Consider the following 22,259-nt stretch of genomic DNA (forward strand, 5'->3'; position numbering starts at 1 on the left):
GCTTCTTTTTGATTATAATAATAATAATAATAATTTTTCTACTTACACTTAGGTCACACTACACATACATGTACACATTTATTTATACACACTCATCTGAGTTTTCTTTGATTTTATCTTAATAGTTCTTGGTCTTATTACTTTTCCTTTTATATCCATGGGGAAGTGGAATAAGAATCTTTCCTCAGTAAGCCATGCGTGTTGTAAAAGTCAACTAAAATGCCAGGAACAATGGGCTAGTAACCCCTTTTCCTGTAAAGATTACTAAAAAGAATGAGAAGAAAATTGTCAAAGTGGGAAGTCTGAATGTGCGTGGATGTTGTGCAGATGATAAGAAAGAGATGATTGTGGATGTTATGAATGAGAAGAAGTTGGATGTCCTGGCTTTAAGTGAAACAAAGCTGAAGGGGGTGGGAGAGTTTCAGTGGAGAGGAATAAATGGGATTAGGTCAGGGGTTTCAAATAGAGTTAGAGCTAAAGAAGGAGTAGCAATAATGTTGAAGGATAAGCTATGGCAGGAAAAGAGGGACTATAAATGTATTAATTCAAGGATTATGTGGAGTAAAATAAAGATTGGATGTGAAAAGTGGGTTATAATAAGCGTGTATGCACCTGGAGAAGAGAGAAGTGTAGAGGAGAGAGAGAGATTTTGGGAAATGTTGAGTGAATGCGTGGGGAGTTTTGAATCAAGTGTGAGAGTAATGGTGGTTGGGGATTTCAATGCTAAAGTGGGTAAAAATGTTATGGAGGGAGTAGTAGGTAAATTTGGGGTGCCAGGGGTAAATGTAAATGGGGAGCCTTTAATTGAGCTATGTGTAGAAAGAGATTTGGTAATAAGTAATACATATTTTATGAAAAAGAGGATAAATAAATATACAAGGTATGATGTAGCACGTAATGAAAGTAGTTTGTTAGATTATGTATTGGTGGATAAAAGGTTGATGGGTAGGCTCCAGGATGTACATGTTTATAGAGGGGCAACTGATATATCGGATCATTATTTAGTTGTAGCTACAGTTAGAGTAAGAGGTAGATGGGAAAAGAGGAAGGTGGCAACAACAAGTAAGAGGGAGGTGAAAGTGTATAAACTAAGGGAGGAGGAAGTTCGGGTGAGATATAAGCGACTATTGGCAGAAAGGTGGGCTAGTGCAAAGATGAGTAGTGGGGGGGTTGAAGAGGGTTGGAATAGTTTTAAAAATGCAGTATTAGAATGTGGGGCAGAAGTTTGTGGTTATAGGAGGGTGGGGGCAGGAGGAAAGAGGAGTGATTGGTGGAATGATGAAGTAAAGGGTGTGATAAAAGAGAAAAAGGTAGCTTACGAGAGGTTTTTACAAAGCAGAACCCCTCAAGGAAGGTTCCTTGATGTTGGTGAGGGGCTCTTGATTTAGGGAATTGGATCTGTGCTCCAGTTCCCCGAATTAAGCCTGAATGCCTTCCACATCCCCCCCCCCCCCAGGCGCTGTATAATCCTCCGGGTTTAGCGCTTCCCCCTTGATTATAATAATAATAATACAAAGCAGAAGTGTTATAAGAAGAGCAGAGTACAGTGGACCCCCGGTTAACGATATTTTTTCACTCCATAAGTATGTTCAGGTGCCAGTACTGACCGAATTTATTCCCATAAGGAATATTGTGAAGTAGATTATTCCTTTCAGACCCCCAAACATACACGTACAAACGCACTTACATAAATACACTTACATAATTGGTCGCATTTGGAGGTAATCGTTATGCGGGGGTCCACTGTATATGGAGAGTAAAAGAAAGGTAAAGAGAGTGGTGAGAGAGTGCAAAAGGAGAGCAGATGATAGAGTGGGAGAGGCACTGTCAAGAAATTTTAACGAAAATAAGAAAAAATTTTGGAGTGAGTTAAACAAGTTAAGAAAGCCTAGGGAAAGTATGGATTTGTCAGTTAAAAACAGAGTAGGGGAGTTAGTAGATGGGGAGATGGAGGTATTAGGTAGATGGCGAGAATATTTTGAGGAACTTTTAAATGTTAAGGAAGAAACAGAGGCAGTAATTTCATGCACTGGTCAGGGAGGTATACCATCTTTTAGGAGTGAAGAAGAGCAGAATATAAGTGTGGTGGAGGTACATGAGGCATTACGTAAAATGAAAGGGGGTAAAGCAGCTGGAACTGATGGGATCATGACAGAAATGTTAAAAGCAGGGGAGGGATATATTGTTGGAGTTGTTGGTACTTTTGTTTAATAAATGTATGAAAGAGGGGAAGGTACCTAGGGATTGGCAGAGAGCATGTATAGTCCCTTTATATAAAGGGAAAGGGGACAAAAGAGTGTATTTTTTTTTTTTTTTTTTTTTTTTATCACACTGGCCGATTCCCACCAAGGCAGGGTGGCCCGAAAAATAAAAACTTTCACCATCATTCACTCCATCACTGTCTTGCCAGAAGGGTGCTTTACACTACAGTTTTTAAACTGCAACAGGAAAAGTGTACGGTAGGGTTATAATTGAAAGAATTAGAGGTAAGACAGAATGTAGGATTGCGGATGAGCAGGGAGGTTTCAGAGTGGGTAGGGGATGTGTAGATCAAGTGTTTACATTGAAGCATATATGTGAACAGTATTTAGATAAAGGTAGGGAAGTTTTTATTGCATTTGTGGATTTAGAAAAGGCATATGATAGAGTGGATAGAGGAGCAATGTGGCAGATGTTGCAAGTATATGGAATAGGTGGTAAGTTACTAAATGCTGTAAAGAGCTTTTATGAGGATAGTGAGGCTCAGGTTAGGGTGTGTAGAAGAGAGGGAGAATACTTCCCGGTAAAAGTAGGTCTTAGGGATGTGTAATGTCACCATGGTTGTTTAATATATTTATAGATGGGGTTGTAAAGGAAGTAAATGCTAGGGTGTTCGGGAGAGGGGTGGGATTAAATTTTGGGGAATCAAATTCAAAATGGGAATTGATACAGTTACTTTTTGCTGATGATACTGTGCTTATGGAAGATTCTAAAGAAAAATTGCAAAGGTTAGTGGATGAGTTTGGGAATGTGTGTAAAGGTAGAAAGTTGAAAGTGAACATAGAAAAGAGTAAGGTGATGAGGGTGTCAAATGATTTAGATAAAGAAAAATTGGATATCAAATTGGGGAGGAGGAGTATGGAAGAAGTGAATGTTTTCAGATACTTGAGAGTTGACGTGTCAGCGGATGGATTTATGAAGGATGAGGTTAATTATAGAATTGATGAGGGAAAAAAAATGAGTGGTGCGTTGAGGTATATGTGGAGTCAAAAAACGTTATCTATGGAGGCAAAGAAGGGAATGTATGAAAGTATAGTAGTACCAACACTCTTATATGGGTGTGAAGCTTGGGTGGTAAATGCAGCAGCGAGGAGACGGTTGGAGGCAGTGGAGATGTCCTGTTTAAGGGCAATGTGTGGTGTAAATATTATGCAGAAAATTCGGAGTGTGGAAATTAGGGAAAGGTGTGGAGTTAATAAAAGTATTAGTCAGAGGGCAGAAGAGGGGTTGTTGAGGTGGTTTGGTCATTTAGAGAGAATGCATCAAAGTAGAATGACATGGAAAGCATATAAATCTATAGGGGAAGGAAGGCAAGGTAGGGGTCGTCCTCGAAAGGGTTGGAGAGAGGGGGTAAAGGAGGTTTTGTGGGCGAGGGGCTTGGACTTCCAGCAAGCATGCATGAGCATGTTAGATAGGAGTGAATGGAGACGAATGATACTTGGGACCTGACGATCTGTTGGAGTGTGAGCAGGGTAATATTTAGTGAAGGGATTCAGGGAAACCGGTTATTTTCATATAGTCGGACTTGAGTCCTGGAAATGGGAAGTACAATGCCTGCACTTTAAAGGAGTGGTTTGGGATATTGGCAGTTTGGAGGGATGTGTTGTGTATCTTTATACGTATATGCTTCTAAACTGTTGTATTCTGAGCACCTCTGCAAAAACAGTGATAATGTGTGAGTGTGGTGAAAGTGTTGAATGATGATGAAAGTATTTTCTTTTTGGGGATTTTCTTTCTTTTTTGGGTCACCCTGCCTCGGTGGGTCACCCTGCCTCGGTGGGTCACCCTGCCTCGGTGAGTCACCCTGCCTCGGTGGGTCACCCTGCCTCGGTGGGTCACCCTGCCTCGGTGGGTCACCCTGCCTCGGTGGGTCACCCTGCCTCGGTGGGTCACCCTGCCTCGGTGGGTCACCCTGCCTCGGTGGGTCACCCTGCCTCGGTGGGAGACGGCCAACTTGTTGAAAAAAAAAAAAATAATAATAATATGAAAATCATTACCTGGAACAATAATAAAAAACACCGAGTATTAAGAGAGGCGCTGCATGACCCTTGTAGGTTTAACACTTTATTTGATTATAATAACATGGTGTAAACTGATTACATCATTATATTAATTTTTGTGAATTACTGGGCAGCGCTACAATGTCCCTTGTAGGTTTACCACTTCGTTTTGATTATAATGTATGACCCAAGTGGGTTTAGCACTTTTGATTATAAATTAAGTTCCCCTCAAGGAAGGTTCCTTGATGTTGGTGAGGGGCTCTTGATTTAGGGAATTGGATCTGTGCTCCAGTTCCCCGAATTAAGCCTGAATGCCTTCCACATCCCCCCCCCAGGCGCTGTATAATCCTCCGGGTTTAGTGCTTCCCCCTTGATTATAATAATAATATAAATTAAGTTGTAGGTGTCAGTAAATGCCTGAATCAAGTTTATCCCTGGACACAACACCAAGACTTCCACACTCTGATAGTTCCGCACTCTAAACACTTGTAGGTTTAGCGCTTCTTTTTATTATAATATGTGACGGGTCGAGAAAAAGCAGCTCTCAATGTTGAGGCATCGCTGTGTCACCCTTGTGGATTTACTGCTTAGTTTCAATTATTTTTTATATTTTAACACTGGCCGTCTCCCACCAGGGCCGGTGACCCAAAAAAAAAACAGTTTTTCTTTTCATTTAGCACTGTGACCCTGACGGGTTTAGTGCTTAATTATGATTATAATATTTTTATTGTAATAATAATCTTACTGGTGATGAAATTCGAGGTTGGCTGAGCTCTGAGCTACCTGGCGGTTAACCCGTAAACGGTCCAAGCACATCTACGTTCACATGTGTAGTGCTACAAAAACAGATCTACGTTCACATGTGTAGTGCTACAAAAACAGATCTACGTTCACATGTGTAGTGCTACAAAAACAGATCTACGTTCACATGTGTAGTGCTACAAAAACACATCTACGTTCACATGTGTAGTGCTACAAAAACAGATCTACGTTCACATGTGTAGTGCTACAAAAACAGATCTATGTTCACATGTGTAGTCCTACAAAAACAGATCTATGTTCACATGTGTAGAGCTACAAAAACAGATCTATGTTCACATGTGTAGAGCTACAAAAACAGATCTATGTTCACATGTGTAGAGCTACAAAAACAGATCTATGTTCACATGTGTAGAGCTACAAAAACAGATCTATGTTCACATGTGTAGAGCTACAAAAACAGATCTATGTTCACATGTGTAGAGCTACAAAAACAGATCTACGTTCACATGTGTAGAGCTACAAAAACAGATCTATGTTCACATGTGTAGAGCTACAAAAACAGATCTATGTTCACATGTGTAGAGCTACAAAAACAGATCTATGTTCACATGTGTAGAGCTACAAAAACAGATCTATGTTCACATGTGTAGAGCTACAAAAACAGATCTATGTTCACATGTGTAGAGCTACAAAAACAGATCTATGTTCACATGTGTAGAGCTACAAAAACAGATCTATGTTCACATGTGTAGAGCTACAAAAACAGATCTATGTTCACATGTGTAGAGCTACAAAAACAGATCTATGTTCACATGTGTAGAGCTACAAAAACAGATCTATGTTCACATGTGTAGAGCTACAAAAACAGATCTATGTTCACATGTGTAGAGCTACAAAAACAGATCTATGTTCACATGTGTAGAGCTACAAAAACAGATCTATGTTCACATGTGTAGAGCTACAAAAACAGATCTACGTTCACATGTGTAGAGCTACAAAAACAGATCTATGTTCACATGTGTAGAGCTACAAAAACAGATCTATGTTCACATGTGTAGAGCTACAAAAACAGATCTATGTTCACATGTGTAGAGCTACAAAAACAGATCTATGTTCACATGTGTAGAGCTACAAAAACAGATCTATGTTCACATGTGTAGAGCTACAAAAACAGATCTATGTTCACATGTGTAGAGCTACAAAAACAGATCTATGTTCACATGTGTAGAGCTACAAAAACAGATCTATGTTCACATGTGTAGAGCTACAAAAACAGATCTATGTTCACATGTGTAGAGCTACAAAAACAGATCTACGTTCACATGTGTAGAGCTACAAAAACAGATCTATGTTCACATGTGTAGAGCTACAAAAACAGATCTATGTTCACATGTGTAGAGCTACAAAAACAGATCTATGTTCACATGTGTAGAGCTACAAAAACAGATCTATGTTCACATGTGTAGAGCTACAAAAACAGATCTATGTTCACATGTGTAGAGCTACAAAAACAGATCTATGTTCACATGTGTAGAGCTACAAAAACAGATCTATGTTCACATGTGTAGAGCTACAAAAACAGATCTATGTTCACATGTGTAGAGCTACAAAAGTAGATCTACGTTTTTTACGTATTTTCAAATATAACAAAAAAAAAGTAGATCAAAGTTTTTTTTACACATTTTCAAATTTAGAAAAACAAAAAGAAGATCTACTTTTTTTACATACTTTAAAATGTTGAAAAAACGTATATATACGTTTGGACCGTTTACGGGTTAAAGCTCTTGCCTCGCATGGTGAGGGGCCCGGCTTCAATTCCCAGCGAGGGTAGAAATATTGGGCATGTTTCTTTACAACAGTTGTCTATGTTCACCTAGCAGTAAAATAGGTACCTGGGTGTTAGGTGACTGGCGTGGGTTGCATCCTGGGACAAAATTGACCTAAATTGCGAGAAATGCTCTACATAACAAGCACCTTTCTATATGCAGTAGTAGCATGTCACTAATGTCAGCTATGGTCTGTACATATACTTGTAGAATTACAGATAATTATTAATAAGAGTTGGCAGCATCTTCCACGAGTCTAGCCCCTCAAGGGAGGTTCCTGGACGCTGGTGGCCCCTCAAGGGAGGTTCCTGGATGCTGGTGGCCCCTCAAGGGAGGTTCCTGGATGCTGGTGGCCCCTCAAGGGAGGTTCCTGGATGCTGGTGGCCCCTCAAGGGAGGTTCCTGGATGCTGGTGGCCCCTCAAGGGAGGTTCCTGGATGCTGGTGGCCCCTCAAGGGAGGTTCCTGGATGCTGGTGGCCCCTCAAGGGAGGTTCCTGGATGCTGGTGGCCCCTCAAGGGAGGTTCCTGGATGCTGGTGGCCCCTCAAGGGAGGTTCCTGGATGCTGGTGGCCCCTCAAGGGAGGTTCCTGGATGCTGGTGGCCCCTCAAGGGAGGTTCCTGGATGCTGGTGGCCCCTCAAGGGAGGTTCCTGGATGCTGGTGGCCCCTCAAGGGAGGTTCCTGGATGCTGGTGGCCCCCCAAGGGAGGTTCCTGGATGCTGGTGGCCCCTCAAGGGAGGTTCCTGGATGCTGGTGGCCCCTCAAGGGAGGTTCCTGGATGCTGGTGGCCCCTCAAGGGAGGTTCCTGGATGCTGGTGGCCCCTCAAGGGAGGTTCCTGGATGCTGGTGGCCCCTCAAGGAAGGTTCCTGGATGCTGGTGGCCCCCCAAGGGAGGTTCCTGGATGCTGGTGGCCCCTCAAGGGAGGTTCCTGGATGCTGGTGGCCCCTCAAGGGAGGTTCCTGGATGCTGGTGGTCCCTCAAGGGAGGTTCCTGGATGCTGGTGGCCCCTCAAGGAAGGTTCCTGGATGCTGGTGGCCCCTCAAGGGAGGTTCCTGGATGCTGGTGGCCCTTCAAGGGAGGTTCCTGGATGCTGGTGGCCCCTCAAGGGAGGTTCCTGGATGCTGGTGGCCCCTCAAGGGAGGTTCCTGGATGCTGGTGGCCCCTCAAGGGAGGTTCCTGGATGCTGGTGGCCCCTCAAGGAAGGTTCCTGGATGCTGGTGGCCCCTCAAGGGAGGTTCCTGGTTGCTGGTGGCCCCTCAAGGGAGGTTCCTGGATGCTGGTGGCCCCTCAAGGGAGGTTCCTGGATGCTGGTGGCCCCTCAAGGGAGGTTCCTGGATGCTGGTGGCCCCTCAAGGGAGGTTCCTGGATGCTGGTGGCCCCTCAAGGGAGGTTCCTGGATGCTGGTGGCCACTCAAGGGAGGTTCCTGGATGCTGGTGGGCCCTCAAGGGAGGTTCCTGGATGCTGGTGGCCCCTCAAGGGAGGTTCCTGGATGCTGGTGGCCCCTCAAGGAAGGTTCCTGGATGCTGGTGGCCCCTCAAGGGAGGTTCCTGGATGCTGGTGGCCCCTCAAGGGAGGTTCCTGGATGCTGGTGGCCCCTCAAGGGAGGTTCCTGGATGCTGGTGGCCCCTCAAGGGAGGTTCCTGGATGCTGGTGGCCCCTCAAGGGAGGTTCCTGGATGCTGGTGGCCCCTCAAGGGAGGTTCCTGGATGCTGGTGGTCCCTCAAGGGAGGTTCCTGGATGCTGGTGGCCCCTCAAGGGAGGTTCCTGGATGCTGGTGGCCCCTCAAGGCAGGTTCCTGGATGCTGGTGGCCCCTCAAGGGAGGTTCCTGGATGCTGGTGGCCCCTCAAGGGAGGTTCCTGGATGCTGGTGGCCCCTCAAGGGAGGTTCCTGGATGCTGGTGGTCCCTCAAGGGAGGTTCCTGGATGCTGGTGGCCCCTCAAGGGAGGTTCCTGGATGCTGGTGGCCCCTCAAGGGAGGTTCCTGGATGCTGGTGGTCCCTCAAGGGAGGTTCCTGGATGCTGGTGGCCCCTCAAGGGAGGTTCCTGGATGCTGGTGGCCCCTCAAGGGAGGTTCCTGGATGCTGGTGGCCCCTCAAGGGAGGTTCCTGGATGCTGGTGGCCCCTCAAGGGAGGTTCCTGGATGCTGGTGGCCCCTCAAGGGAGGTTCCTGGATGCTGGTGGCCCCTCAAGGGAGGTTCCTGGATGCTGGTGGTCCCTCAAGGGAGGTTCCTGGATGCTGGTGGCCCCTCAAGGGAGGTTCCTGGATGCTGGTGGCCCCTCAAGGGAGGTTCCTGGATGCTGGTGGCCCCTCAAGGGAGGTTCCTGGATGCTGGTGGCCCCTCAAGGGAGGTTCCTGGATGCTGGTGGCCCCTCAAGGGAGGTTCCTGGATGCTGGTGGTCCCTCAAGGGAGGTTCCTGGATGCTGGTGGCCCCTCAAGGGAGGTTCCTGGATGCTGGTGGCCCCTCAAGGGAGGTTCCTGGATGCTGGTGGTCCCTCAAGGGAGGTTCCTGGATGCTGGTGGCCCCTCAAGGGAGGTTCCTGGATGCTGGTGGCCCCTCAAGGGAGGTTCCTGGATGCTGGTGGCCCCTCAAGGGAGGTTCCTGGATGCTGGTGGTCCCTCAAGGGAGGTTCCTGGATGCTGGTGGCCCCTCAAGGGAGGTTCCTGGATGCTGGTGGTCCCTCAAGGGAGGTTCCTGGATGCTGGTGGCCCCTCAAGGGAGGTTCCTGGTGAGGGACTCATGATCTAGGGAATTGAATCTGTGCTCCAACTCCCTGGATTAAGCCTGAATGCCTTCCATCCCTCCCCTCCCCCTCCTAAGGTTAGGATAGGTTAGGTAAAGTTAGGTAAACTTAGATTAGGTAAGGTTATGTTAGGTTAGGTAAGGTTAGGTTAGGTATGGTAAGATTTGTCAGGAAACAGGACAAGCGTTTCCTGGCGCAGGTCTTAGTCGTATGACCCAGCAGCTGAAGCTTTTGGTCATCTGACCGAGACCTTCTCCTGGCTTACCACTCCACCACTTTAAAAATTAGGGTTATATTAGTTCCTTCAAAACCATGGAAGAGATAATATGTCAGTTTTGCTTTACAGAAAATTTTTGAAAAGTTCGCCTCTGGTCTGCTCTGATGACCCGTACAGTAAATGAGGAGAATGTTGTATAATATAGTCAGTACATGTGTTTACTCGCCTATTTGTGGTTGCAGGGGGTCGAGTGTTAGCTCCTGGCCCTGCCTCTTGCTAGTGGCCAGGTTCACTCCTAAACTCATGAGCCACACCGTACCTGCCTCCACTACCTCATGACCCTCGGGTTTACAGCGTGGTTATGATTATAATCCACGACGTTGTTCCACTTTCCTGCCAAGCTGATGCTAAAAAAATAATTCCTAACTTCCCTATGGGTCGTTAGAATAAATTCCATTAGCTGCTCCTCATGGCTCTTATCTCATAACTTACTAATAAGCCTCTTACATACTTCTGTACCTTATCCTAACATGTTTTTTCAGGAGTGGGTTCAATGCTGGTGCTGTGTACTCCAGTATGGGTCTGATGTACACGGTGTACAGTGTCTTGAATGATTCCTTACTGAGGTATCGGAATGCTATTCTTAAGTTTGCCAGGCGCCCACATACTGCAGCAGTTTTCTGGTTGATGTGCGCCTCAGTAGATGTGCTCGGTGTTATACTCACCCCAAGATCCTTTTCCTTGAGTGAGGTTTGTGGTCTTTGTCCCCCTTAGCCTGTACTCTGTCTGCAGTCTTCTTTGACCTTACCCAATCTTCATGACTTTGCTCTTGGTAGGGTTGAACTCCAGGAGCCAGTTGTAGCCTGTCCAGATCCCTTTGTAGTCCTGTGTGTGCGTGTGTATGTGTGTGTACTCACCTATTTGTACTCACCTATTTGTGGTTGCAGGGGTCGAGTCCCAGCTCCTGGCCCCACCTCTTCACCGGTTGCTACTGGGTCCTCTCTCTCCCCGCTCTATGAGCTTTATCATACCTCGTCTTAAAACTGTGTATGGTTCCTGCCTCCACTACGTCATTTTCTAGGCTATTCCACTGCCTTACAACTCTATGACTGAAGAAATACTTCCTAATATCTCTCTGACTCATTTGTGTCTTCAACTTCCAATTGTGGCCTCTTGTTTCTGTGTCCCCTCCCTGGAACATCCTGTCTTTGTCCACCTTGTCTATTCCACGCAGTATTTTATATGTCGTTATCATGTCTCCCCTGACCCTCCTGCACTCTAGTGTCGTCAGGCCGATTTCCCTTAACCTTTCTTCATAAGACATTCCCCTTAGCTCTGGAACTAACCCTGTCGCAAACCTTTGTACTTTCTCTAGTTTCTTGACGTGCTTTATCAAGTGCGGGTTCCAAACAGGTGCTGCATACTCCAGTATGGGCCTGACGGTGTATAGTGTCTTGAACGATTCCTTATTAAGGTATCGGAACGCTGTTCTCAGGTTTGCCAGGCGCCCATATGCTGCAGCAGTTACCTGGTTGATGTGTGCTTCCGGAGACATGCTCGGTGTTATACTCACTCCAAGATCTTTCTCCTTGAGTGAGGTTTGCAGTCTTTGGCCACCTAGCCTATACTCTGTCTGAGGTCTTCTTTGCCCTTCCCCTATCTTCATGACTTTGCATTTGGCGGGATTAAATTCGAGAAGACAGTGTGTGTGTGTGTATGTGTGTGTGTGTGTGTGTGTGTGTGTGTGTGTGTGTGTGTGTGTGTGTGTGTGTGTGTGTGTGTGTGTGTGTGTGTGTGTGTGTGTGTGTGTGTGTGTGTGTGTGTGTGTGTGTGTGTGTGTGTACGTGTGTGTACGCAGGAAAGATTGCACAGAAACTGCAATATACATATATTTTCCTCGTCATTTAACTGACAGTTTTCCTCCTGACGTTGGTTAAGTGATTTAGTGAAGCTTGAAGCTTGAGTATACGCTTAAATCTCACTAAAACACTGCACATGACCAGCAGCACACTGACAGCAACAGCCCCAGGTCAGTATAGCGTGTCAGTGTACCAGGGACCAGCAATGTTAATATCTTATCACAACCGGTACATGATACAACTTATACAGACCATAGCTCACACCAATGACATACTACTGTATAGAAAGTCCCTTGTTATGCAGAGCATTTCCCGCAAACTAGGTCAAATTTGTCCCAGGATGCCACTCACTCCAGCCACCTAACACACAGGTGCCTACTTACTGCTAAGTGAACATGGACAGCAGGTGTTTTAAGGAAACACATCCTAATATTTTCCAGCCGTACCGGGGATCGATCCCGGACCTCAGTGTGTGAGCTGAGTGCGCTACCAATCAAGCTACGGGACACCTAGGCTATCAGGACACTCGAAAATAAGTCGCTCACTTTTTTGTGTTATCCTGATGGGTAATTTACACGTTAAACTGTAATATTATCATGTATTTTTATCGCCTGCGTTCCAAGGAGTACAAGTCAAGGGACTTCAACCTTTCCCAGTAATTTAAGTGCTTTACTAATGATAATAATAATCATAATAGGTCTTAGTACAACACCACGTGAAGAGGTTGGAGAGCCAGTTGTCAACATGGCACGGATGCAGCTCCGTGTGACGCCCCTGGCACTCTACCTGCTGGCACTAGCTTGCTACAGCACCATCATGTTCCTCTCTACCCTGGACTCTGACCCTGCCCTCCTAGAGCCAGGTCACCTGGGTCATTACCACCAGGACACCCAGCACAGTGATCTACAGCAACTCAACTCCACTATACGTAACCTCAGAGCATTTAGAAGGTAAGGTTCTATTTACTGAGCACATTGAAGCTCTATACAATCATAGAGAAGCTCTATACATAGGTAAAACTCTATACAGCGATATTCAACACCTCAACTCAGTATTCATAATGTAAGACTCTCTTAAATGAGTTCAATACAGTCGTACTGACGCTCTATAGTCAATATGACGGTCTACAGAGTCGTAGTGACACTCTATGCAGAATCAGAGGGGGCATAAAAGGGGGGCATTGACCCCTGAAACCCTCTCCAGGTATACTCGTCAGTAACTAGTAACTCTGTCATGCTGTATATCATTTTTAAATTTAAATTTATCCATCCTGAATCCATTATTTCGTGTTTTTTTAAGTATTGTTGGTTTAACAGGAGGATGTCTCACTGGAGGCTGAGACAAGTGGAGGATTTCTACTCCAGAATGGAAATACAGGAGACCACCTGTAGTAAGATGATCTCCCTGGGAGGAACTTCTTGTAGGAGGTCAGTAAGTTCTTGTAGGAGGTTAGTAACTTCTTGTAGGAGGTTAGTAACTTCTTGTAGGAGGCCAGTAACTTCTTGTAGGAGGTTAGTAACTTCTTGTAGGAGGTCAGTAACTTCTTGTAGGAGGTACTAGTAACTTCTTGCTACTACTACTACTACTACTACTGCTACTACTGCTACTACTACTACTACTACTACTACTACTACTACTAGGTCAGTAACTTCTTGTAGGAGGTCAGTTATGTGTTGTGCAATATTCAGATATACAGTCTTGTGTGGCTGCTACTACTGCTACTACTACTACTACTACTACTACTACTACTACTACTACTACTACTACTGCTGCTGCTGCTGCTGCTGCTGCTGCTGCTGCTGCTACTACTACAAGGACGTGTTTTGTTAAGATATCTGCTGTCCATGTTCATCTAGCAGTAAAATAGGTAGCTGGGTGTTAGTGGACTGGTGTGGGTCGCATCCTGGGACAAAATTGACCTAATTTGCAGGAAATGCTCAGCACAACAAGTGACTTTCTATATAGTTTTATGTCATAGATGTCAGCTATGCTCTGTATACCTTGTACATGTACAAAGTATACAGACTCACTTGCCATAGGCGCAAGTCCTCTCGTGAGTTATTTAGGGTCGTGCTATATTCCAACAGGGCTGTGGATAACGAGAAGTACGTGTGTCTGGACCAGGATGTGGCTATTACACCTGGTAACTGTACTGTCTACTCCTTCGGTATTGGTCACGATACCACTTTTGATGATCAGGTATGTATATCTTCCGTTTGACCTTTAAAGGACCTTCAATTATGTTCTTTTAAAGGAGGGGTAAGCCAGTGGAAGGTTTCCGTCAGATGACCATAAGGTGTAGTGTTGGGTTATTATGTGTCTATGACCAGCGTCAGGAAATACTTGTCCTGTTTCCTGACGAATCTTAGCTAACCTAATTTAATCTAACCTAATCTTCAACCTAACCTAACCCAGCCTAACCTAACCTAACCTAACCTAACCTAACCTAACCTAACCTAACCTAACCTAACCTAACCTAACCTAACCTAACCTAACCTTATCTAACCTAACCTTTATCAAGGACCCCAATATAAATATCAAGGACCACAGTGAAAATATAAAAAACCCAAATAGAAATATCAAGAACCCTAATGGAAATACGTCAATTTGACGTATTTTGGGTTATCCTTGAGGGTAATCTACACACATGGTACTATGTATGATAAGTTGTAAGTGTATTTATACGTAGCTATATCTGGATATATTGTAATGTATAAGCTTCTGGAGAGCGAAACGTTGCCACAATAACATGCCACATTAGTTGCACTTGTGTCCATTTATCTAACACACACTGTATCTAAAATCTTAGGTAAACAACTTCGGGTGTCAAGTATTTATGTTCGACCCCACAGTGAACCAGGATACCATCAGGAGAACCAATAACAAGAACCAACACTTCTACCTGCTCGGTCTAGACGCCAGTAACTATGTAAGTTACCCTCGTGAACCAGGCAAGTCTTAGACACGTCAGATGTTGAGATTGTCCTCAATTTCTCCTGTAGAGAAGCACACAGATAGAATAAGTATTGATTTAGAAAGACATGTCAGCAAACATTAGGATATTTATTAGTAAATATTACGGTCCTGGAGCCTTGATTACTTCCAACATACAGAAGTTGGTATAGGTAGGTTCACCAGGACGGGTCCTGGCCCGGGTCTTCTGCACGTTTCGATCTGTCATGGATTATCAGGTTGCTATTTGATATTGGTTGAGGGTGGGTAGAAACATCGCCTTTGGGTTATGGAGGAATCGTTTCTCCCATGATATTGTCATTTTCTGCAGGTTTATCGTGTGTTACAGTCAAGGTAAGTCCTACAGTATACCCAACATTTTTTTAGTTAATATGGAGTAAAGTCGCTTTTGGGTCCCCTCAGGGATTAGGGGCCCTTAAGCTTATGCTGCATAGTAGATCCATCCCTGACTGTGATTCTGATTCTAATTGGTGACAGAATCTAAGTGTGGATCTCAAGTACACTGACAACAAGACGGAGACCATTGTGGGAGAACTGGACACCTTTGATAGCATCAGGTCTCGCCTGGGTCACCAGCATCTACCAGTCCACTACCTTAAGGTAACTACTATTAGATGGGGACCACCACTGAGGTCTTAGGACCTCACCAAAGTCCCAAGACCAAACTGTCACCATTAATTAGTCTTTTCTGATATGTCTTTCTGCTAGTGTTAGAATCGTGCACTGTTAAAACAGCTCCATTGATTTGGTTAGCTAAGCTCTGTGTAGAGCTTTATCAAGTTGTTTCACTCTGTGTAGAGCTTCATCAAGTTTCACTCTGTGTAGAGCTTTATGCAGCCATATTCCACTCCTGACAATACCATTTCACAAGGACCCCAATGGAATTAGTAAGTTAAGGATCCCAGTGGAAATCAGTCATGGACCCCAGTGAAAATCAGTCATGGACCCCAGTGAAAATGAGTCACCTTGACTGACTTTCTTGGGTTATCCTGGCTGGTAATCTACACATATATTACTCTGTATGATAACCTGTGTACGTGTACGTAACAACGTATTCCCTCTGTTACCAGCTAGACATTGAAAACTCAGAGTGGAGAGTGTTACCATACATGCTGGAGAGAGGACTCCTACATAGTGTTAAACAACTGGCTATTGAAGTTCACACACTCGATATCATCAGTGCCCCTCAACACCGGGTAAGTATTGCACGATGCTTGTGCAATCTTTGTTGTCAAACGTTGTGGTTATGTAGTAGGTTTTAATAGTTGTGTGTGGAGGCTGTAGATGTGGTGACGACATGAGCAGTTGGGGGATGATGTTGTGGTCACTCCATTGATATTGTACTGGTTGCTTGGGGTGGTCAGTCCCTCAGCCTGGAGGTGAAGATGTTGTCGTCAGTCCATCGAGGATGAGGCAGTAGTTTGAGGTGGTCAGTCCCTCAGCCTGGAGATGTGTTCAGCTTCATAGTCTTGAACAATGTGACACACCATCAAGGTTGAGGGACTGACCACCTCAAGCTACTCCTTCAAGGTTGAGGGACTGACCACCTCAAGCTACTCCTTCAAGGTTGAGGGACTGACCACCTCAAGCTACTCCTTCAAGGTTGAGGGACTAATCACATCTTCACCACTCCATTGCATCTGCTGCCACCACATTTTCAACCTCTGTATTCAACTGATGAATATTGTGAGACATCCTGGTGATGTTAGCAGTAATAGTTAGTGGTTATAGTTAGAAGCAGTAATTAGTTATCATCTAATTACAGGGTAATTATCTGCAGCAACATGGCAGGGAGGCAGCCCAAGCTATAGCCTTGGGTTATGTATATATTCTTTTGTTTTAATATGTATAAATTGTTGTTTGTTGACAGGTGCTGGAGATGTTGGAGGGATACCTGCAGGTACTACAAATTGTTGTTTGTTGACAGGTGCTGGAGATGTTGGAGGGATACCTGCAGGTACTACAAATTGTTGTTTGTTGACAGGTGCTGGAGATGTTGGAGGGATACCTGCAGGTACTACAAATTGTTGTTTGTTGACAGGTGCTGGAGATGTTGGAGGGATACCTGCAGGTACTACAAGGACTCAGGAAGGAAGGATTCTTGAGAGTGTCGTACCGTCCTACCGTGGTTCTTGAGACGCTGTACCACGTCCCAGGCAAGAACCGTACCATACCTACTTGCTTCGAAGTCCTCTACTTACGTCGTGGTTCTGTCTCCTGAGGTGCCTACCTCGGGGAGATTGATGGTACCTACCTCCACACACACACAGACACACACACTTCAATGTTCGCTCAAGGAATAGTGCAGAGTGGTCACAAAATTTCACTATAATAAAATCTAATGTGTATGTATGTGTTTTTGTAAGACCCATCAAGCGTTTTAAAGACCCCTGAGGTGTTTTTAAAGACCCATCAGTGTTTTAAAGATCCATCAGGTATTATAAAGACCCCATCATTAGGTGTGGTCTTAGTTCTTGAGTAAACACCACCACCACCTATATAGGTGAGGGTGACCTTCTGGCAGGTGGCATGTGGGCGGCGCCACCCAGCTAGTTCCAGCCACTTACGTGGCTCAGGTGGGGCGGAGCAAGGCCATCTGGATCAGTCTGTCTACCACCACTCAGTGTCCAACTGATTGCCATCGACTGAGTGTACTCTGTGTCTATAGCGGTCGAGGTATAGCTCCTGGCCCTCTCTCAACTCTAGGGCCTTATCGTAGTTCCTATAAAGGTCGAAGCATAGCTTCCTGACCCTCCCTATTAACTCCAGGGGCTCTATCATAGCTACTATAGAGTCGAGGCATAGCTCCTGGTCCCATCAACACCAAGGCCTTATCGTAGCTACTCTTGAAGACGTGTATAGCCCGTATCTAAATTTTAGTGACTTCCAAATACCTTTCTGAGAGTGTAAACGTTGATTTTTTTAATGTTTATTGAGGTATATAACACAGCAACGTTCCATAGTTCCTGATAAGACTCTGATTGTCTTGTGGAAGCACTCACATATCTAGATTACTGTGTATGTAGTGGTGTGAGTGTTGCGTGTGTGTTGTGAAGCGGTTCTTACACCAGGAAGAAGCAACTTGGACTGCAACACAAGAAGGTAAGTCCACAGATTTAATGTTGTATTTCCGATGTTTATTACTTATCTGTACTGTGTGTGGTAGTTGCTACTAGGTAGAGTGTTTCACTACTAGGTAGAGTGTTCCACTACCAGGTAGAGTGTTCCACTACTAGGTAGAGTGTTCCACTACTGGGTAGACTGTACCACTACTAGGTAGAGTGTTCCACTACTAGGTAGACTGTTCCACTTGTCGACTCCCCTATTTCAAAACCAGTACCTTCCTATATCATCTCTAAATCTAAATTAACCCAATTTTAGTCCAATATTTTGAGTTGTTTCTTGAAGGGGATATGTTCAGGACGTTATTAATATCTCCTCACTAATGATGTGTAAAGCTGTAGTGAGCTTTCTCTCTCAGCTCTGTGGGAAGATTATGGGTCTTGTACGTGAGTTAATGGGGCTATCTACCCAATACCATTGATAATGGGTTGGGTAGATGTTTTTGTTACTGGGTTTGGGTTTGAGAAGGTCTTGCCTGGTAAGGGCCAGTAGGCCTGCTGCAGTGTTCCTCCTGGCTTATATTTCTGCAGCTGCAGATCAACATAGCCATCACATCCTGGTTGATCTGGTGAATCTAGTGTACAGGGCGACGTTAAGGACACCTCTCTCTCTCTCTCTCTCTCTCTCTCTCTCTCTCTCTCTTGCCACTAGCAGACAAAGGATCGAGCCTTCACGCCTCTAGTCCTGAGAGTGTTCAGTGTTTTGTAAACATTTTAATTAGCACGAAAACCTCACCCACTAGCTTTTATCATCCCTCGTACTGGCTAGTCACCATAACTAGCCTTGATTATCCATGGTCCCTTGATTATCCATGGTTTCTTGATGCCTAGCCTTGGTTATCCATGGACCCTTGATGCCTAGTGGGTGTGGTATTCTCCACAGTACCAAGACAGGTCACAACCTTGATATTTACTATAGTGATGTAATATTGCGGTCCTGTACTCACCTATTTGTGGTTACAGGGGTCGATTTCACAGCTTCTGGCCCCACCTGTTCACTGGTCACTACTAGGTCCACTCTCTCCCTGCTCCCGGTGGCCTGGTGGCTAAAGCTCTCGCTTCACACACGGAGGGCCCGGGTTCGATTCCCGGCGGGTGGAAACATTTCGACACGTTTCCTTACACCTATTGTCCTGTTCACCTAGCAGCAAACAGGTACCTGGGTGTTAGTCGACTGGTGTGGGTCGCATCCTGGGGGACAAGATTAAGGACCCCAATGGAAATAAGTTAGACAGTCCTCGATGACGCACTGACTTTCTTGGGTTATCCTGGGTGGCTAACCCTCCGGGGTTAAAAATCCGAACGAAATCTTATCTTATCTTATCTTATCTTATCACATCTCTGGAACATCCTGTCTCTGTCCACCTTGTCAATTCCTCTCGGTATTTTATATGTCGTTATCATATCCCCCCTGCCCCTCCTGTCCTCCAGTGTTGTCAGGTGTGTGTGTGTGTGTGGTCCAACTCAGTGGTATCGTGTGCATTTCACAATCAAAGGACCTGGGTTCAATCCAGTGGGTAATCCAGCCTGCTGTCACTGTTCACCTAGCAGTAAGTAGGTACCCGGTGGCATCCTGGGGAAGGACCTAAGGGCCACAATGACTATATGTAGACAGCAGACGCAGTGAAGAGGTAGAGATGATGTGATCAAGTCCTCAGTCTTAAAGTAGTCGTTTTGAGGTGATCAGTCCCCCAGCCTGGAGGAGAATTCACCCTAGTTTGCTAAATATCAAATCACAAGGACCCCACTGAAAATCAAGGACCCCACTGAAAATCAAGGACCCACACTGAAAATCAAGGTCCCCACTTATAATCAAGGGCCCCATTGAAAAATCAAGGACCCACAATGAAACTAAAGGACCCCCACTGAAAATCAAGGACCCACACTGAAAATCAAGGACCCCATTTAAAATCAAGGACCCCATTGAAAAATCAAGGACCCACACTTAAAATAAATGACCCCCACTGAAAATCAAGGACCCACACTTAAAATCAAGGTACCACACTGAAAATAAAGGACTAATTGAAAATCAAGGACCCATACTGAAAATCAAGGACCAAACTTAAAATCAAGGACCCCATTGAAAATCAACGTCCCACACTGAAAATCAAAGACCCACTGAAAATCAAAGACCCGCACCTGAAAATCAAGGACATTTACAATTGAAAATCAAGGGTCTTCCCATTTAAAATCAAGGGCGTCAATAAAAATCAAGGTACAAATAAAAATAAAGGACCCCAATAAAAATCAAGGATCCCAGTGAGAAATCAAGGACCCAAGTGAAATCAAGGACTCCTATTAAGAATCAGGGACCAAATGAAAATCAATGACCCCAATGAAAAAAATAGGAACCCCAAATGAAAATAAAGGACCCCCAGTGAGATCAAGGACCCCATGAAAAACAAGACCCCAATGAAAATCAAGGACTCAAGTAAAAAATCATGGGCCCCATGAAATCAAGAACCTCCAACGAAAAAACCCCCAGTGAAAATCAAGGACCTCCCATTAATATCAAGGACACCAATGAAAATTAAGAGCCAAATTAAAAAATGAAAAGCAAGGACCCACTTGAAAATCGAGGGCATAATTATAATAGTGCAATGAAATTCAAGGACCCAATAAAAATCAAGGACTTCAATGAAAATCAAGGTCCCAATAAAAATCAAGGACGTCAATGAAAATCAAGGACTTCACTGAAAATCAAGGACCCCACTGAAAATCAAGGACCCACACTGAAAATCAAGGTCCCCACTTATAATCAAGGGCCCCATTGAAAAATCAAGGACCCACAATGAAACTAAAGGACCCCCACTGAAAATCAAGGACCCACACTGAAAATCAAGGATCCCACTTAAAATCAAGGACCCCCGTTGAAAAATCAAGGACCCACACTTAAAATCAAGGACCCCCACTGAAAATCAAGGATCCACACTTAAAATCAAGGTACCACACTGAAAATAAAGGACTCATTGAAAATCAAGGACCCATACTGAAAATCAAGGACCAAACTGAAAATCAAGGACCCCATTGAAAATCAACGTCCCACACTGAAAATCAAAGACCCACTGAAAATCAAAGACCCGCACCTGAAAATCAAGGACATTTACAATTGAAAATCAAGGGTCTTCCCATTTAAAATCAAGGGCGCCAATAAAAATCAAGGTACAAATAAAAATAAAGGACCCCAATAAAAATCAAGGATCCCAGTGAGAAATCAAGGACCCAAGTGAAATCAAGGACTCCTATTAAGAATCAGGGACCAAATGAAAATCAATGACCCCAATGAAAAAAATAGGAACCCCAAATGAAAATAAAGGACCCCCAGTGAGATCAAGGACCCCATGAAAAACAAGACCCCAATGAAAATCAAGGACTCAAGTAAAAAATCATGGGCCCCATGAAATCAAGAACCTCCAACGAAAAAACCCCCAGTGAAAATCAAGGACCTCCCATTAATATCAAGGACACCAATGAAAATTAAGAGCCAAATTAAAAAATGAAAAGCAAGGACCCACTTGAAAATCGAGGGCATAATTATAATAGTGCAATGAAATTCAAGGACCCAATAAAAATCAAGGACTTCAATGAAAATCAAGGTCCCAATAAAAATCAAGGACGTCAATGAAAATCAAGGACTTCACTGAAAATCAAGGACTTCACTGAAAATCAATGACCCCAATGAAAAATCAAAGACGCCAATTAAAATCAAGGACACCAATGAAAAATCAAAGACACCAGTTAAAATCAATGACACCAATGAAAATCAAGAACCCAAATGAAAATCAGTGACCCCAATGTAAATCAATGTTCCTAGTTAAAATAAAGGAAAGCCCATGTAAATCAAGGACCCCCGTGTAAATCAAGGACCCCATGTAAATCAAGGACTCAAAATCAAGGACCCCAGTGGAAATAAGTCACGAACTTTTTTGTGTCACCCTGTTGAGTAATTTACATTCACGTCACTAAGTATGATAATTGTACCTATGTACCTGATAATTGTACCTATGTACCTGTACCTAAATATCCTTACAAAGAAACTACTATCTTTAATTTTGTTCGCAGAATGCCACCCACACCAGTCACCTAACACCCAGGTACCTACTTACTGCTAGGTGAACAGTGACAGCAGGTGTTAGTAGACTAACATCCGGGTACCTACTGACTGCTAGGTGAACAGTGACAGCAGGTGTTAGTAGACTAACACCAGGTACCTACTGACTGCTAGGTGAACAGTGACAGCAGGTGTTAGTAGACTAACACCCAGGTAACTACTTAGTGCTAGGTGAACAGTGACAGCAAGTGTTAGTAGACCAACACCCAGGTACCCACTTAGTGCTAGGTGAACAGTGACAGCAAGTGTTAGTAGACTAACACCCAGGTACCCACTTAGTGCTAGGTGAACAGTGACAGCAAGTGTTAGTAGACCAACACCCAGGTACCTACTGACTGCTAGGTGAACAGTGACAGCAGGTGTTAGTAGACTAACACCAGGTACCT

At 44.5% G+C, this 22,259-nt stretch overlaps 1 protein-coding gene across 1 annotated transcript; it reads left to right on the plus strand.

The window, feature by feature from the left end:
• Nucleotides 1-11,581: 11,581 nt before the first annotated feature.
• LOC128704585 (probable methyltransferase-like protein 24) lies at nucleotides 11,582-16,977 on the plus strand. Its single transcript, XM_053799705.2, has 8 exons — nucleotides 11,582-11,837; nucleotides 12,365-12,617; nucleotides 12,984-13,094; nucleotides 13,755-13,866; nucleotides 14,477-14,596; nucleotides 15,118-15,240; nucleotides 15,711-15,836; nucleotides 16,682-16,977. Exons 1-8 carry the CDS (start codon nucleotides 11,804-11,806, stop codon nucleotides 16,859-16,861), a joined length of 1,059 nt encoding a protein of 352 aa, XP_053655680.1. The 5' UTR covers nucleotides 11,582-11,803; the 3' UTR covers nucleotides 16,862-16,977.
• Nucleotides 16,978-22,259: the final 5,282 nt, after the last annotated feature.

This window comes from Cherax quadricarinatus, unplaced genomic scaffold, assembly GCF_038502225.1.
Source record: "Cherax quadricarinatus isolate ZL_2023a unplaced genomic scaffold, ASM3850222v1 Contig3, whole genome shotgun sequence".
Lineage (NCBI taxonomy): Eukaryota > Metazoa > Arthropoda > Malacostraca > Decapoda > Parastacidae > Cherax > Cherax quadricarinatus.

What these genes read in the sequence shown, in the direction of transcription:
- LOC128704585 (XM_053799705.2), top strand. Translation starts at nt 11,804, where the DNA reads ATGACCAGCAGCACACTGACAGCAACAGCCCCAG. An exon ending in AACCTCAGAGCATTTAGAAG is followed by an intron (nt 12,618 to 12,983) that starts GTAAGGTTCTAT and finishes TTGGTTTAACAG; the next exon opens with GAGGATGTCTCACTGGAGGC. An exon ending in TACCAGTCCACTACCTTAAG is followed by an intron (nt 15,241 to 15,710) that starts GTAACTACTATT and finishes CTCTGTTACCAG; the next exon opens with CTAGACATTGAAAACTCAGA.